The sequence below is a fragment of the Urocitellus parryii genome, chromosome 16, assembly GCF_045843805.1.
Source record: "Urocitellus parryii isolate mUroPar1 chromosome 16, mUroPar1.hap1, whole genome shotgun sequence".
In the NCBI taxonomy this organism is placed as follows: domain Eukaryota; kingdom Metazoa; phylum Chordata; class Mammalia; order Rodentia; family Sciuridae; genus Urocitellus; species Urocitellus parryii.
Window position 1 is genome coordinate 20,709,176 of NC_135546.1, and position 19,433 is coordinate 20,728,608.

Here is a 19,433-nt window from a genome sequence, read left to right on the forward strand (position 1 = left end):
GTGTATTCTGTCACTTTGGGCTCCCAGCCCCTGATATTTGGGAAGCAAGACAGAGCTCTCTTTTGAATCACATCTGCTCTGGATGGGGTGAAGGCCAGCAGGCAGGGGTGAGCAGTTAGGAATGCTGATTTTTTTTTCTTTGTAAAGTGCAGAGTGTCCAATTGCACCTGATGGAGGAAGGCAGATGAGTCCCCCTGAGTCCTGGGATCCAGGTGAGGAGCCTGGACCAGAGACAGGGCCCAGGTTGGCCTTGGTCTGTGCAAGGCTGCCATCATGTGGCCGTTACAGGTATTTCTCTCTCTTAAAAAAAAATAGACTGTCCAGGGAGCCAGGGAGCCCAGGGGCAGCTGGGTTTGAGAGAGAGAGAGAGAGAGAGAGAGAGAGAGAGCCTCATTGAGCTCATTTAAAGGGAGATGCAAGAGAAAAAAGATGTTTTTCATGATGGACCCAAACCTTGCAGGGTTCTAGGCACAAAAGGGTCCAGAGCATCTCAGCTACATCCTGCTATGTCCCATATGAGCGTGCATGCCTAGTTAAAATTGAAATGGATCCAAATTTTTATTTGAGATAAATATATTTTACTATGAATTTGCTTTCAAGAGATAAAACAACCATCGAGTAATCTTGAACTCTCAAATGATCGTAGAAACTTTATAACAAAATCCTGTCAACAGAAATATCCAAGAACTTTGTATTTTCATCGAGATATTTCTTCTCATCCAGGTACAATCATTTGTTTACATTCTGAGGGTTTTTTTTTGGAAATTGTTCCAAAGTACAACCAGGAAAAATTCTAAAAGAAAAAGAAGATGCTTCCACAGAGAGGAAGTGCACACTGGAGGCCCTCAGAAGAAGAAAGAAATCATCTTTGGGTAAAACAAGAAGCTTATATTCCAGATTTCAATGATAGAAAAATTTTCCTGCATAGGAAAATCTTTGCATCATTACCTAGAAAGTTAAAACAATTAAAAATGACATTTTTTAATGTACTGGACTGACTATAAAAATTTTAACGGGTTAATGCCAGGATATTTCAGACTATTTGCCTGATTTTGCTATGCTGATGTGAGCTAAAATTTTTCCATATTTTTGACACGATAAAGACCTCTAAGACATTAAGTTTATTTTCTTTAAGGAAGGTCTTTATTGCCTAATGATTCTTGCTGTGTAAGGCAAGGATTAATTTTGGTGAAGAAATTTCACATCCTGATTTAACACAAATTGACTCAGCCCTGACCCCAGACCCTTATAATTGCTTATTAGGAGACACCTACAGGTAAAAGGGGGCAGCCCAGAGGAGACCAATCCAGGCCAGTCCTCATCTGGGTTCACATCTGGAAAGTCTTTGACCTTCCCCTTCTGTGTGTGTGTGTATATGCAGGGGTGGGGGACAATAATTGCAGGGGACCTACAAGGACAGAACTATGTTATCTCAAGACCTGGGTGGTAGGGTGGATATCTAATGATCAGATTCTAGTTTTTCGACTCAAATATTTATCCAAAGACCTTATTCTGGGACCCAGGGGATGGAGGTCTATATGCACAGATTCATCTCTAGCTGATCTGTGTAGAAAACATTCCCACGGGAGTGTCCCCGGGGGAGGCAGCCAGGATGGTCAGGGGGAATTGTTGCCCTACATGGAAGACAGACTCTTTGCAGAGCTCCCTGGAGTCTCCTGCTGAAGACAGACTCCCAGGGAATAGTGACTGAAGGGACACACACATAACCTTTTAATTGCTACTGTTGGATTATATCACAGAAGGGCTGCTGAAGTCCCGTCATCACAAGAGATCTCTGTTTGTAGCCGCTTCTCTGCAGCTAAGATCCCCTGGGTGTTGGCAAGGAAGGGAATAAAAGTATCCTTGTGGCAAATAAAATCACTCTGTTCTTATTTTTCTATTTCCAATTTCCCCAACGGACAAGCTTGCGTCACCTCTCAGTTGATTTCCATCCAATTAGATTTTTTTTCTTCTTCCCTGAACCATATGCAGATTGGGGTCTGTGATGGGCTCTTTTGCACCCTGTGGTCTCCAAGCATTTGTGAGGAACTGGGGTGGGACAATGCAGGGGGAAATGAGGGTCAGGTCACTGACATCCGGAAGCCCACCCTTTATTAGTGTGGCCATGATCCAGAGGGATAATTCCCAAAGTCTGAGCCCTGAGTGCACGGGAGCGTCTACTTTTATACATAAGCAAGTTTGAGGCTCATCAGGGTCACCGAGTTGGGGCCATACCATTGGGGACTGGATTGCATTTATATATACACCTCACAAGTCCTGCTTTTCTGAATAATTGTCACTTTGCAAGCGGGAAGAGAGTAAGGAATGTTGCAAGAGTCTGGTGATCAGGCGGAGGTGCTTTGGCTTTGCAACCAGATACAGCTCATCCTGAATCCCAACCCCAGCTGCTTATTAGTTGTGGGACTTTGTCCACAGAAGGAAACAGATTTTACAAAGGGCCCAATAAGAAGTTTGTCTTTAGTGTATTTAAACAGCAGAATTCAAGGCTGTGGACCGAGAACAGGGTATGTGTCTCCAGATCCCTGGGAACCCATCTTCCTTTGGGTGCACCATGTCTGCAATGAGAAAGAGCCTGTGACCAACCCCAGGTGGGAAAGCCTTTTCTGATTGGAGCTCCTTGCTGTCACTCAGGTCTCTGCTGCTCTTTGGGCTCGGGGAGAAACCATAAGCAAGGAATTGTAGCCCTCCCCTCTGGTACATAAAGGGGTTAAACCAAGGCTGGGGGACCCCCAGTTCTCAAATTTGGAACTTGGCTGCTGTGTTCAGATATGCTGGAGAGAGAGTCAGATTTGAGGGTGTCATTCAAAAAAAATACAAATACTTCATTACTAGTACTTAGTCACATAAAGGTAATATTATGGCTCTATGGGGTTCTGTTACTAAAATCAATTTCAACTGTTTCTTTTTTTATAAAGTTGGACCCTATATATATTTTATTTATTTTTTATGTGGTGCTGAGGATGGAACCCAGGGCCTCACGCATGTGAGGCGGGTGCTCTACCACTGAGCCACAACCCCAGCCCTCAACTGTTTGTGTGTGTGTGTGTGTGTGTGTGTGTGTGTGTGTGTGTGAGATGCTGGGGATCCAACCCAGAGCCTCGTGCCTGCCAGGAAAGCACTCTACCAACTGAACTATATCTCACCAGCTATGTTTCTTCTTATTTTTAAAAAATTCTTCTTATTATTTTTTAAAAAAATAATTCTTTTTTAGTTGTAGATGGACACAATACCTTTATTTTATGCATTTATTTTTTATGTGGTGCTGAGGATCGAACCCAGGGCTCTTACTAGAAAATTTTAAATTACTCGTGTGCCTTACGAATTGTTTTCCACTGGACATTGTTGCCATTTATTATTATTATTATTATTATTAGTTTTACTGACATTGTTGCTTTAGAGGGTTGCTTCCCAGTTCAAAGTTCAATGTGTCTCCCAAGAAGACCAGAGAATAGAATAGTTCAATGCAAAATTTTACAGTAATTTTCATTTTTTAAAAAATTTTATGCATAACCTATAGACGTACAGAATCCATAGATTGAAAGGACCCACATATGCAAGGTTCAAGCCAATGTCCTGCTGGTTGGGCTCCATCCTCCTGCTGGGAGGAAATCGTGACTTAAAATAGCAGCAGCCTGAAGCTCTGGGGGTGCAATTCCCAGGCCTCAAAAGAAAAAAGAAAAAAAAAAAAAAAAAAGCCATCTGCAGCCCAACCCTGCCATTCCGGCCTCCTTCTTGCCTGGAGCGGATATCACCCTCCTGTCACTCAAAAAGGAGCCTCGCTGGGCTCCGGCTGGGGAGAACGATGACTGACGGACGCCCTGTCCAATCAGAAGCCCCCGTGCTGAGCGCTGTCCAATCCTGAGCGCAGCCAGCGAGCAGGGGGGCGGGCTTCCGCGCGCTGGGCCCAGGGCCTTCCTCCGAGTCCGCCATTCCTGCCGCTGGGCTCCGGGCTTCCCTCCGTGCGCCCAGGACCCCCGGGTGGCCTCTGCCGTGCAGGGGCCGAAGCTCCCCAGGGCAGGCTTGGCTGCTGGGCACCAGGAGATGGTGAGTGGGCGGTGGCACCTGGAGCCTGCACCACGGGGAGGCTGGGGAGGGAGGCCGTCCGGCGGGAGCGGCTGTGGCGGGAACCCGACCCCGACTCCGGGCGGCTCTCTGCGGCCGCAGGCCTGAGCCCCTCGGGGACAGCGCCCCTCAGTCCCCCCTGGCCAGGCGGGTGGGGAGCGTGACCGTGGCGGAGACCCCTCGCGGCCTCCCCATCCCCTGGGGCAGCCTCAGGCAGGTGAGCGCGGCTGCTCGGCCCGGTCCCGGGCTGGGGTGATTGACAGGTGGGAAGAGCGTCCGCGGGCCGCCTCCCAGCGCGGGTTTTCCTGCAAGAGGGGGCAGCTGCGGGGCACAGGGTCCTCGGTGAGTCCTAACCCAGGCACTTCTCAGTTTTACTTCCTTTGTTTTCTTTCTTTTTTTTGGGGGGGTGGTGGTGGTGGTGCTGGAGGGTGCTTTACCCCTGAGCCACATCCCTGGGACCTTCTTTCTTTCTTTATTTTTTATTTTTTTTAAAATTTTATTTAGAGACAGAGTGCAGCTAAGTTGCAGCGATTGGCCTTGTGATGGTCTGATGCATACCGACATCCATTGCATATTGCAATTCCAGGGATCTCATTTGGACCTGCCCAAGATTCACCTAGGGATTCTTGTTTAATATTGTGATTATTGTAATAGGAAAGTTGCATCATAGATATGTGTCAGGGGATGATCACGACTTCTTTTTCCTCTTACCATTGAAAGGTTTTCTTGGCTAAATTTACATATATTTCACTTGGTGGATGAATTTACATATATTTCACTTGGTGGATGAATCACTCAAAATAGACTGATTTTTTTTTTTTTTTTTTTTGCATTAGTGCATCATAGTAATGCATAATACTCAGCCTCATTTTCTGGTTGAATCCTATAAGCATGGAATATCGTTTGCTCCACTTCAGCATGCAGTACGTCCCTTTTCTCCCTCCTCCTATCTTCCTCTGTCTTCTATTTATTTAGAGTTTTTAAAACTCCTGCTTTAGGGGCTGGGGTGGTGGCTCAGTGGTAGTGCCCCTGCCTAGCTTGTGTGAGGTACTGGGTTCGATTCTCAGCACCACATACAAATAAATAAAATAAAGGTCCACCAACAACTAAAAAATATTAAAAAAAAAAACCTACTGCTTTATAGATGCACCTAGAGGTAAACATCACTGTGATGTAGTCATATATGTACATAGATTTTTTTTTTTAAATTTTTTTTAGTTGTCAATGGACCTTTTATTTATCTATTTATTTATCTCTGTGCAGTGCTGAGGATGGAACCCAGGGTCTCACGCATGCCAGACAGAGCCCTGTATCACTTAGCCACAACTCCAGCCTGACATAGTTATTTTGAGGGCAAAATATTGTAAGTTACTTTTGGGGAAAAAAAAATTATCTTTGTGATGATGAGTTTTATCATCTATACGTGGGCTGGGTCACAGAGTCTTTTATGTGCCTCTTGTGATTTTATTTTCTCATAAGTGCACATGATCTTTTTAAATCTGTGTCCTTGGGGAACACCACATGCATATGGCACCTATGTAAGACCTAAATATGGTGTTTTATACTATTTTTTTTAAACTGAATAATTGTGACCAAAAATATAGCTGGCCCCTAGTGACCATTCTCCCCACAGTTCATTATTCATCACTTCCAAAGGCACATTCTCTTGGACCAGCCCTGGGTTTCATGTGTCTGGATGGGTCCTGCTGTGTTCCTACTTGTCACTGTGGTCAGATGCCCTGCAATTTCAGTGTGTCTCTGTTTCTGTGGGGGGGGGGGTATCATGGATCTTTATTAGCATCTCTAGTTTCCACTGACACATCATAATCACCTCATCTCCCTCTTGAGTTTACGAGAATAAATTTGTTTCCTATCTTCGTCAATACTAATTCTGTCTAGGGTGGGATTTCATGTAACATTTCTCTGATTTCTAAAGAGGTTGAATTTTTTTTTTTTTATGATGACTGAATACTTCCACGTCTCCTGTATAAATTGGCAGTTTGTTTCTGGCCTGCATCTCCTTTGTGATTTCTGGTTTCAAACATGAGAAAAGAGATCCTAAGAGGCAGGTGGGTTTTGAGTTCAGGGGGAAAAAAAAAATGGATTTACTTTTGATGATTAAAAAAAAAATTATTTCCCTTTTTTTTCTTCTCCTGGGTTATGTATTGTAGGTTTCTTGTCTGTTCTATTTTTGGAGGTTATTTCAAGTGGAATTCTAGTTCATATTTATTTTTACAAATAGTTACCTATTTTTTTTTTTTTTCAATATCTTGTAAGCCCTTTAGATGATTTTCTTCCTTGGGTCAGACTCGGACTCTGGGCCTGGGATGTGATATTTTCTGTAGTCTCCAAGTGTTTGCCCCCATTTGGAGTCTGCCTGGAGATCTCTGTTTCTCAAGAGTTCCTTTAACAGTTTTTCTGGGCTGTTCTCTAGGCACTGTCTTCAATATGGGGGAGAAACTACTATTTCTCCAGACTGGCCTCCCCTATACCAGGAGCAAACCAGCCCCTGTGGATCTTTGAAAATCCACGAGTTCTGTCTCGGGTGGTTCTGTGTGTGCTGAGGAGATGCCATTTGATGTCAGGACACCTGTGTTCTCTCATCTCCGCCATGGGGATAGTTTTGGAGGACACAGGTGGACAGTGCTGTCACAGGAGCCCACTAATACCTGTCTGCTGTGGCCCCCGCTAATGGCACAGCTGGAGACACCAGGCAGATACTCATTGTTTAAGCACCACCTGCCACTCACATGGATTTTCTTTCAAAATCTTGTAATGACCTTGACACTGCAGCCCCCCATCCCCCCCATGTCATCCATGTTTACAAATAGAAAGGTTAAGTTCTCCTTGTCTGCATTCCAGATTCCAGTTCTTAGGTGATTCAAGGTGGTGCAACTAACTGGGTGATTCTCCTTGCCCTGCTTTTACTCTGTGTCCCCAATAAGAGTTCTCTGCTTTTAGAGGCAGAAAGGAATATATATATATAATACATAGTACGTCATACATAGTATAGAATATATAGTATGTAATACATAGTATATAGTACACAGGATATAATACATAGTATATGATACATAGTACATAATACATAGTCATAATGCATAGTACATAATGCATAGTATAAATTCATAGTACATAATACATAGTACATAATACATAGTATATAATACATAGTATGTAATACATAGTATAGAATATATAGTATGTAATACATAGTATATAGTACACAGGATATAATACATAGTGTATGATACATAGTATAAATACATAGTACATAATACATGTACATAATACATAGTCATAATGCATAGTACATAATGCATAGTACATAATCATAGTACATAATGCATAGTACATAATACATGTACATAATACATAGTACATAACGCATAGTACATAGTGCATAGTACATAATGCATAGTATAAGTACATAGTACATAATACATGTACATAATACATAGTACATAATGCATAGTACATAATGCATAGTACATAATGCATAGTATAAATACATAGTACATAATACATGTACATAATACATAATCATAATGCATAGTACATAATGCATAGTACATAGTGCATAGTACATAATGATAGTACATAATGCATAGTACATAATACATGTACCTAATACATAGTACATAATGCATAGTACATAATGCATAGTACATAGTGCATACTACATAATCATAGTACATAATGCATAGTACATAATACATGTACATGATACATAGTACATAATGCATAGTACATAATGCATAGTACATAGTGCATAGCACATAGTGCGTAGCACATAGTGCATAGTACATAATGCATAGTATAAGTACATAGTACATAATACATGTACATAATACATAGTACATAATGCATAGTGTAAATACATAGTACATAATACATCTACATAATACATAGTACATAATGCGTAGTACATAATGCATAGTACATAGTGCATAGTACATAATGCATAGTACAGAATGCATAGTGTAAATACATAGTACATAATACATCTACATAATGCGTAGTACATAGTGCGTAGTACATAGTGCGTAGTACATAGTGCGTAGCACATAGTGCATAGTACATAATGCATAGTATAAGTACATAGTACATAATACATGTACATAATACATAGTACATAATGCATAGTACATAGTGCATAGTACATAATGCATAGTACATAATACATAGTACATTATACATGTACATAATGCATAGTATAAATACTTAGTATATAATGCATAGTATATAATGCATAGTATAAATACATCGTACATAATACATCATACATAATACATAGTACAGAATACATAGTCCGTAATACATAGTACATAATACATAGTATATAATTCATAGTGAATATACATAGTATATAATATATAGTATATACACATGTACTGTGTTTATGTATGTGTGTGCATAGTACATGTATAGTATGTACAGTACATATGCACTATCGTATGTGTATATATGCACATGTACATGTAGCATGTATTATATATATATACTACATGCAATATATATATAGACGATAGTGTATGTATACATAAACTATACATATATGTATGATACACAGTACTACATGTGCACACACATAGAAATCCTGCTGTTTGGAATACGTATGGCTAACCAACTCCTAAAATAATAAGAAAAGGTGTATGTGTCATGCGGTGTGGTGGAGGTATTTGGGCTTTCCATTTAAACCCAGCTCATTTTATTATTTGTTATTGATTTATTTTGGGGGAATCAGGGAATGAACCCAGGGGTGCTTAACTACTCAGTAACACCCCCAACCCTTTTTCGTATTTTATTTGGAGACAGGGTCTCAGCTAAAGTTGCTTAGGGCCTTGCTGTGGCTGAGGCTGGCTTTGAACTCGTGTTTGTCCTGCCTCAGTGTCCCCCGGAACCACTGGGGATTTCAGGCATGTGTCACCACAGCTGGGGATACCTGCTTAGTAATTGAAGGGGCTTTGGTCACGGAGGAAGGAAATGTCACAGACTGGCCATTAGGGTCCAAGGCCAAATTACAGAATGAGGAGTTTAATGCATTTAAGTGATGGTCTCAGAGCTGTGGGTAGATCTGAAGACATGGACCCCCGCCATCTTCTTTTCCTGCTGTCTCAGACCTGGAATGAAAGGGACCAGCATTTGGTGGGGAAAACCAACTTCTGGAAACTTTCTGGTTAGCGCTCCCTGTTCCCACCCAGGGCAGTGTCTCTGCTGTACCTTGGACCTGAGGAGAAATACTGGTAAAATTGTACCCTTCGCCTCCAGCATAGGAAGGAGCAGTTGGGACCTGCATCTCCCCAAGGTCGGAGGGACCACAGCCCTGGAATCTGCGAACTGAGATATCGGGAGCCTTGACGTGTCACTTCTGAGGGGACAGTTCCAGCAATACTTAACTTTTTTAAAGTAATATTTTATTGATCACATAATTGGGTTGTTCCCCTGATGGTTATTCTGGGTTATGATACTAAAATCACTTTCCACTACTTCTTTTTTATGTGAGTACTAGAAAAATTTTGATGACCCTGGGCCTCACACCTTATTACTGCTGGACATGGCTGCCCTAGGAGATTGCTTCCCAGCTCAGTGGCCCCTCTGTGTCCACAAGACGGTGTCCTTCTGACCTCATCCTTTCCAGCATTTGGTGTCACCTCTTGTCACTCGAACACAACACTCACTAGGCTCAGCCTGAGAGGGTCAAGATATAAACCCTGTCCACTTGGGACTCCGTAGGCCAGATCCAGCACATGTCCAGGGACAAGGGACAGGCTTTGGCCATTTGATGTGGCTTTTGTCTCTGGAGCCTGCTAGCATTGGAATCCATCTCTAGGCCCCTCTTTTCTGTTTTGTGGACGTGCTTTGCTCTGCTGTGCAGGTGCTTGGAGATATCCAGGGAGAACACTGAGCCCCTCAAAAAACAATCGGTGTGAGTGCACGGTGGCTCCCTGAGACTGGGGCTGCTTGTCGTTGGCTGGACCGACTGCAGGAGGGACTGGCAGTTGTGGTGGTCTGGACTCCCTGGGGTAATCAGGTAATCAGCTGAGCAGTGGGAAGATCATTGGAATCACAACTCCACGTGTTCTCTTCTTGCATGAGGGAGGCCGTGGTCTGCAGGCTCTCAGTTCTTCCTTCCCTGTGAGCTTGCTGTGCTTTCTTTTTTGTGGGGGTTGGTGGTGCTGTGGATTAAACCCGGGGTCCTTCATTACTGAGCTACATCCCTGGTTCTTTTAATAATTTTTTTTTTTTTTTTATTTTGAGACAGATGCTGAGTCTGGCCTTGAACTTGTGCCTCAGCCTCCGGAGTGGCTGGGATTACAGATGTGTACCCTCCCGCCTAGGTCCCCCCTGAATGTTCTAAATGGAAGGGAAGCAAAATGTCAGATCCAGGGAGAACACTGAGCCCCTCAAAAAAAGTTAAAAAAAGACCTGGCTCAAAATTTTAAAACAAGGGCTGGGGATAGAGCTCAGATTTAACACGACCCTGTGCGAAGTCCCCAATACTATAGAAAAGTAAAAAGCAAAATATTGGTTTTCTGTAGATGACCATTGCACGTGAGAGAAAGGTAGAGGAGAATCACTGGATCTTTGCAAAAATGTGTGTGTAGGTGTCATTTCTTTGCCTGTCCCAGGCCGGACACCTTGTCAGAAGGTCTTTGGGCTGAGAGTTTCTCTAGTGGACTTTATGTCCCAGGAGTCTCATGCCCTCTGTGATATTTCCCTGGTCCTGTGTTTCAGAACAGCCTGACATGAGGATCCCACACCTGGCCCATCTGAGGTCTCTTGCAGTGTCCAGTGAGTGTCCCCCTTGGTCCTCTCCTGTTGTAGAACAGTCTAAGTTCAGGAAGTGTGTTAGCTTTCAAAGAACTCTCAGGCTATTTTAAAAATGGCTGTTATTAAAATTTATATTCTAGCCCCCTGTGAGTGGGTCTTTCTCCATACCCACGTCGTTGGAGGACTAGTTCCTTCACCTGTTTGATAGGAGCCTTTCCCACAGCTGGGCTCAGGCTGCTGTAGCTCTCCTACTTAGCTGGTGACTGAATTCCTGATGCAGTTGGTTAGAACCCAGGCTGCCTGTGCTCACTGCAGGAAGGTGGTGTGAGCCTATTCTAGAAAGAAACGGGGAACTGTGGTTTTGACCCCTTCTACTCCACTCCTGGTGGGGATTGTAGCCCAGGGAAATACTTACACACCAATGTGAAGACCCTCCTTTGTGATCCAGGGAGATTTGCACATGCACATTGCCATTGCTCCCCAAACGTCCAGGTTTAGGATGTAGTGCATTGGATAGAAAAGAGCGAAGGTCCTTAACTTTAACTCTCAGTGCCTGAGCGAGTTCCTGTGGGAAGAACTGGTTAGGTCTGGAGCTATTGTTGGGGTGAGCTGGGAGAGAGGGCTCAGGCAGTGGTCTGCCAGGGTGGGCGGTGTGTCCCCTGTTAGCTCTTTGGTACTGGCAGGACAGAAGACTGTGTTGGCAAATCCCTTCCAGGGAGGAACTGGGACCCCCTGAAGATTTCACTCCTCTGCCCTGGTCCTGGGGAATCAAGTCCATGGGTCTTTCATGGCCACAGGAAAACACCCCTTTTCCCCTCTGGTCTTGATGGTTGTATGTATATATATATAGTCCCTTCCTCTTTATGCACCAAGTAAATTAAGATCCAAACTATAAGAAATTTAGCATAAGATATGCTCTGTTCATGATCAGTCCTCCTCTCCACTGGATGGCACTGGATTTGGGGTATATTGTCCCAGTTGTGTGGCACATTGCTCAAGTACACAGCCCCCAGAACCTTCCCTCTTAACATGTGCTTTTGGGGGTGCTGGGGTATGACCCTAATCCCTCACATCGTCTGCACTTAAGCTCTGCCAGTGATCTGCACCTCCATGTCTAATACCTGCCTTGATGTCGGGTTATATTGTTCACACATACCAATTGCTTTTCTTGATATGGTTGTATTTGTGTGAACCTTTTTTTTTAATATTTATTTTTTAGGTCTAAGTGGACACAATATCTTTATTTTACATTTATTTGGTGCTGAGGATTCGAACCCAGTGCCTCGTGCATGCTAGGCGAGCGCTCTACCGCTGAGCCCCAACCCCAGCCCCATGTGTGGAACCTTTTATTGCAATGATCTAGGGGCTGGGGCTGTGGCTCTGGGGCAGAGTACTTGCCTGGCTCGTGTCAGGCACTGGGATCCATCCTCAGCGCCACATAAATATAAATGCAAAAAAATAAAGGTGTAAAAATGACTTGTCGATACATATGGCTGTATCTGTAGAATCTGCTGTGTTGAGATTTCCTTGATCTTTAAATTACTGCAGTGCTATAGTTTTATAACATAGACTAGTGCCAAGGTAATGAGAGCTGATTGATTAGAGTTCATGGCTAATTTCATATCTATTTAACTTTCCAGCAGAATCTTACAACTTACTGCTTTGGTCCCTGTTTTGATTAAAAGTAAAGTGTGCTGGAATTTTGATGGGGTCTTACTCTAGATCAACTTGCGGGAAATGGTCGTCTTTCTTTTTATGATTGTTTTCCACGTTTCATGCTTGTTTTATTAACATTTTATGATTTTCATTTTGTACAGTTGTATTTCCAAAACAGTTGGCAAAGTAAAAACAACAAACAATCAAACCCAAATCAGGTCTGGGTGGTGGAACGATGAAAAATTCCTGTAGAGTTATCCCAAAGCGTAATTGAAATACTGGCTCAGTGTCTAAAGGACAAAGTGGCTGGTCTCTTCAATTCTTGAAGTCAGAGTTTCTGTTATAATTAACTGATTCTTTTTTTTTAAAAATTTATTTATTTATTCTAATTATTCTATATGACAGCAGAATGCGGTTCAGTTCATAGTACACAGATAGAGCCCAATTTTTCATGTCTCTGGTTGTACACAAAGTAGAGTCACACCATTTGGGTCTTCATACATGTACTTGTGGTAATGATGTCCATCTCATTCCACCATCTTTCCTACCCCCCCCGCCCCCTCCCTTCCCCTCCCTCCCCTTTGCCCCATCTAAAATCCCTCCATTCCTCCCATGCTCCCCCATTCCCATTATGGATCAGCTTCCACATATCAGAGAAAACATTTGGCCTTTGTGATTTTGGGATTGGCTTACTTCACTTAGCGTGATATTCTCCAACCCCATCCATATACCTGCAAGTGCCATGATTTTATTCTCTTTCAGTGCTGAGTAATATTCCACTGTGTACATCTACCACAGTTTCCCCATCCATCCATCTACTGACGGGCATCTGGGTTGGTTGCACAACCTAGCCATTGTGACTTGTGCATTCTTGATGAATTGTCATTGTCTGAATGGCAGGGGACTTCCTGAGAGGTTTGTCCTGAGTTCTGCTGCAGCCCGTTTCATGATGAGGGCGACACGGATTGTCATGAATGACAAGAGCAATCATGTGTGGCCTTGTGGTGTTTCCGTCAGAGATGGACTTTGCGTACCCAGTGCCCGAAGCCAGTGGCCTGGGCGGGTGGCAGTCTGTGCCATCTGGATTCTTGTCATTACACCCAGATGTTTGGAAAATGGCAGAGTCATCCTAGAGTGAATTTTCCAGAACATGTTCCCATCAAGGGAGACACGTGTAGACGTGCCTCTATGTGCCACTCTGTGGTGTGTCATTGACGTCGTTCTTACCTGTCACATTTCCCAGGGCTCTTTCCATTTCAGGTGACACTGGTGATTCTTTCTGTTCATTTTCAATATTTGCTAACTTTGCTCTTTGGATGAGGACTTCCTCGAATCTTAGTTTTATAAAATAGACTTTTTTTTTTTTTTTGCAAACAATTCAGATGCACGATTCGCTGAGAAATTCTTCCTTATTTTCTGGGTGCACTGACTGAAGTCTGTCTGTCTCCCTTTTGAACCTCAGCTTTAGACAGATCCCCTTTCTTGCAGCCTTGGAGGTCAAAGTCACCCGCAGTAACCTGGACATACCTTAGGAGCACCCTAAGCCCATGGGAAGGGTGCTCCTGCTGGTACCCAGATTCTGTCTCCTGCCCGCTGGGTGACCTTCTTCTCTTCCTCTGTGTCCCTCTGCTCACCCCCTGGCCCTCACAGGTCTTCCTCCTCAGCCCCTCCCCACGCTCCTTGTCCCCTCCTGCCCGGCTCGCCTGACCCTTCACTTCTCACCCAGGCCCTTGGCACTGATGGACCGCGGCCTCCTGGCCTTGTCTGAGGTGGCCCTGGGGCCAGGTTGGGTCTGGTGTGGACTCTGGCCTCAGTGTCCAGACAGAAGGGTCCTGCGCTGCACTGGGGGGGTCTTTCCCAGTGGTCAGGTGGCAGTGGTGGCGCAGGTAGAGACCCCATAGCGTCTCTCCCACTCTGTCTCCGGGAGGAATTTGTGGTCCATGACATGAGCCTGGGTAGGTAGCACCATGCCATGCCCCGGAGTGGTTCTGCCTTTGACCTGGCCACTGGAGGACCTGGCCGTTCCCATCGCTCACATCTTGGTGGCCATTAGTCTTCTTGTGTGTGTGTATGTGTGTCTGTCTGTCTGTCTGTCTGAGAGAGAGATTTTTTTTCCCTTCCTGGTGAGTATACAACAGCCTCTGCTGGCTTGGATTTTACCTTCCTTAAACAGTATGGCTCGATACTCACATGTGTGTATTCATTTACATATTTATTTGTCATTTCAGTGTGTCTTCCTCTGTGAAATCTTTTTTTGAAACTTCTCATCCGTGTTGTACTCTGCTGGAACGTCTTCCCCACCCTCCCCCAAATAAATGGACCGTACTTTGAGTATTCTGCACTATCAGCATTTTATTAGAAATGGGAACTAAAAACATCTCCCACTCCAGATCTGGCCTTCGAACATGGGACACACAGTGACTCAAAATGACAGTAGTCGGATTTTTTTAGTTTTTCCATTTTTTGGTACCAGGGATTGAACTCAGGGGCTCTCGACCCCTGAGCCCCATCCCCAGCCCTATTTTGTACTTTATTGAGAGACAGGGCCTTGCTGAGTTGCTTAGGGCCTCCCCATGGCTGAGGCTGGCTTGGGACTCACGATCCTCCTGCCTCAGCCTCCCGAGCGGCTGGGATGACAGGTGTGCGCCACTGGGCAGAGGACAAAGTAGGATTCACAGAGGCAAAGCCCTGGAAATTTACAGATGCAATCTTGGGAAGAGGAAGTCACAGAATCTAAACCTGGAGTGCTTCTGAACCCCAGAGATTGCAGGTAAATGCCAGAGCCCACTCACCTGGTGATGGGATCAGCAGGGTCCGCTCACAGGATGGAGGTCACAGTAACAGGGGTGATCTGGTCGACCTGCACCTGAGAGAGTTTCCCAGAACCTGGTTAAAGGCAGAGCTCGATCCTGCTACCTGAACAGGGCATTGTCCCCTGCTCTGCTTCTGTGTCCGACTCTGTCCACTGAGCATCTTAGGTTTGCTGATCTCTGAATTTTCTCAGTATTTGAGGCAGTGTCCTGTGCAGCTCTGTCTTTACCCCACTGTTTTGGGTCCCATCCCCTGTCTTGCGTAGGATGTCCCACCTTTCTTCCTTTCATTGTCCCTGGGGGCTGCCTTTTCTGAAATTCTAGCAAATTCGGTGAGCAAGGACAGGCTCAAGCGATTCTATGTGTGGTTTGTTTCCCCCAGTGGCAAAGTGAAGTGCTTTTTTTTTCCCCTGCATTTAAATTTATTTACATGCAGTGCTCAGAATCAAACCCAGTGCCTCACACGTGGTAGGCAGGTGCTCTGCCACGGAGCCACCACCCAGCCCCAACATCACTACCTTGTCAGAAGCTGCAGTGCCCTGGTCACAGAGTGTCTCCAGTCTAAAGTTCCAAGCCTCTTTGGAATATGAACTGGGTGTTAGGCCCTAAAGGACCTTCCCCCCTTGGCCTTAGACCACCTGTCATCATTCACACCTTAACAAACATTCTGAACTAAACACAGCACGGTTTCTATTTGCATTGAACCACCCTGATCTACATAAGGGGAGATTTGATGCTCACATCAATTTCCTGATGATGCTTCTTGTAGTTTTGGAAGTTGTTGATTTATTTTTGGAGATTGGGTTACTTCCTCAGTTCTACCTCCTACTAGATTGAGAGCAGAAAGGTTTACTGCCTCGTGTGTGTGTCTGTCATCCTTTGGGGACGTGTGTTTGTGGCAGCTTGTTGTCTGGGTTTGTGACTTGTAGGGACTACGGTTGGCTGAGGATCTCACCAATATTTTTGCCTTGGTCAAGGTAAAGGGGCATTGGAAATTGCTTCTCTCTCTTCCTGTCTCCTGTGTGTGTGTGTGTGTGTGTGTGTGTGTTTTCCAAATGAGGCATGAGATAGAAGTATCTCTGACGTGGATATTTTCACGGTAGGAATTCATTCATAAGCTATTAGAAGCTGCAGGTGAGCTCAGAAAAGTAACAAGATTCGAGATCCGTCAGTGGTTTCTGTACGTGAGAAAATAAAGACTCAAAATGAAATTAAAAACAATCTTAGTGACCATCATATCGAAAGCAGAATACTTAGGAATAATTTTTAGAACGTTGTGGAAACCTGAATGCATGAATGTTTATACATTTGTATGTGTACAAATATGTATATATTTATATAATAACTACATATAAATAATATATATTGAAATCTAGAGCACATGGCTTCTTTTTAGAAGATCTAATAACACCCCTAAATCCCATACTTCTTTTTGGGGGCTTTACCTTTGTCACAGAAGACACACGAGAATGTAAAGTGTGCAGTGGGCGCACTTTTCAAAGGTGATCACGGGCAGGACTTGGTCAGCACTCTCCCACCCCATCTGCCCACCCACAAACACCTCACCCCTTCCACCTCACTTGCATTCGACCACCCAAGTCCACACCAACTGGTCAAGATGCAGCTTGCTTGCAGAGAATGTGCATGTCAGGGGCCCTCTGGGGGTCCCCCGGCAGAACGCCATGACAGCCTGGGTAATGTCACATGACCTACTGGACACTCCAGATCAGTTGAGTGTGTGACAGGTACAAAGAGAATCAACATGTTGTTATCTCGTTGACTAATAAAGTAAAAGACACATAATCTCTCTCTCTCTCTCTCTCTCTTTTTTTTTTTTCCAAATTTTGGATTGCTTCTTTTCAGTTTGATAAAATTGGGCCGAAGAACAGTTTCTTATATTTTTTTTGTTGTTTCTTTGGGTGTAGGAATTTAAGTTGTGTAACAGTGAGTTTAGCAATACATACACAGGGGAAAAAAAAAAACCAGTGGTAGAGCCGAGCAAATAATTAATATATCTGTCAGAAAGCATATTATATATTCATCGTGGCGTATCACCCAGATGTGACCAAAAATAAAATCCTGGAATGTTAAGGAAGATAGATGGAATTGAATGCATGAATGTTTATGTATTTGTATGTCTACAAATATGTATATATTTATATAATAACTCTATAGAAATAATACGTGTCTATAATTTACATATATAGGTTATATATGCAATATGTATTCGTTGTTTTATATGCAGGGTGGTTTTTTTTGATGGGCATTCACGTTGTTTTCAGGAAATGGCGATTGTGGAGAGGGACGCAGTGAACTTGGGAGTGCAGGTAGCCCTAGAGGTGGATTTCATTTCCTTTCGTGGTGGTCATGGTCACTGTGGGTGGTCAGCCTGAGGGCAGTGAGGTGTGCCTAGAAAGTTGGTATCGACCACCTCTGGTGTGTCTTGAGTGTGTTTCCAGAGGGGAGGCAGGAGGCAGGGGGAAGAGCACATACACATTTATGCATTCTATCAATTCTGCTTTTCTTAAGGACCCTGGATAGTCCAGGCATATGCTCAGAAAAATATCTGAGTCATATGGTATTTCTAGTTTTAATTTCTTGAAAAACCCCATATTTTTTTAAAAAAAAATTTTAAAATTGTTGATATACCTTTATTTACTTTTTTCAATATTTTTTTTTTTTTTTTTTTTTTTTAGTTTTAGGTGGACACAATATCTTTATTTTAGTTTTATGTGGTGCTGAGGATCGAACCCAGTGCCTCATGCATGCTAGGCGAGTGCTCTACCACTGAACCCCAGCCCCAGCCCAATAAATTTTATTTTATTTAATTTATTAATTTATCTCTATGTGGTGCTGAGATTGGAACCCAGGGCCTCACACGTGCTAGGCAAGCACTCTACCATTGAGCCACAACCCCAGCCCTCATATTGTTTTTCATGATGTCTCTATTAGTCTGTATTTCTAGTGAGAATGTCCAAGTGTTTTCTGAAATAGAATTGTTTTTTCCCAATAATTTCAAAACAACAAAAAGATTACCTGCTCATTGCAGCACATGCTGTGTCTCAGGTATTTGGGAGGTTATTTTGGGAGAATCTCTTGAGTCCATGAGAGGTTCAACATAGAGGTCCATCTAAAAATATAATAAGATGTTCAGGAGTAAATTTCCCCAAACAAGTGAAAAAATGATGAAAATTAACAATCTTGAATGAAAAAAAAAAAAAGCAAACTTGCAGGACTCATGCTTCTTCTGTATTCCAAACTTGCCATAAATCCATAGTAATCAAGAGAGGATGGTACTGGCAGAAGGACAGAAATGTGGGATGATGGAATAGAACCAATAAACCCATTCGTAAACTAACTTGAATGAATAGTTTCTGAACACGTGGTGCTGGAATATCAGGTCTCTACATGCAAATAATTAACTTGGAGCCCCGTTCCATTCCATATACATGAGCTCAAAATGGGCCAAAGACCTAAATTAAGGAAATAATACTATAAAACTCAAAGGAAATATAAACTCAATTTCAGAGGATATGGAGACAGAGCGGGTCCGTGATTCTGGTCTCTCCATTACACCTAAAGGAGACAGTGATCTGAGAGGTGAGTCACAAAATGAAAGGGAGGTGTCCTGGGAATGTGGTGAGACCTGGGAGAATTGAAGTTCCTGAGATGAACCCCAAGTTTGCCCTGTGGTTGGTTGGTGGTATGGGCTCTGCAGGCAGACAGATCTGGGTTTGAATTTCTAACCCTGCCCTTGAAAAGCACTGTGGTTTTGGACAAGTCACATGACTTCTGTGAGCCTCAGTTTCCTGGTCGGTCCAGTGGGGATGGTAATAATATCGACTCTATAGGATAAAAATTAAATAGGGGTATATAAAAGGCTGACTGCCCTGGTGATGCACTCAGCAATAATTGTCGTATGTATTAAATGTGATTATTTCTGGTTATAAGGGTTTTGGTACATCCCCTTTTACCCACGTTCTTTTATCATAATATGCCTTTGTTGATTTGATGCCTCATTAAATTTTAAGTTCCTTGAGGTTACGTGTCCTCAGCACCTAGCAAGATGTCTCGCACCCTCGTACTCTCCAAGAACCAGAGCACTTTTAC

At 43.5% G+C, this 19,433-nt stretch overlaps 1 protein-coding gene across 1 annotated transcript in view; it reads left to right on the forward strand.

Moving 5' to 3' along the window:
• Positions 1-3,958: 3,958 nt before the first annotated feature.
• LOC113198287 (uncharacterized) overlaps positions 3,959-19,433 on the forward strand; it is a 31,699-nt gene continuing 16,224 nt past the window's right edge. Inside the window, exon 1 of the mRNA XM_026410949.2 lies at positions 3,959-4,065. Coding sequence (XP_026266734.2) covers positions 4,063-4,065 — 3 coding nt within the window. The 5' untranslated portion in view covers positions 3,959-4,062. The remainder of the gene's footprint in view (positions 4,066-19,433) is intronic.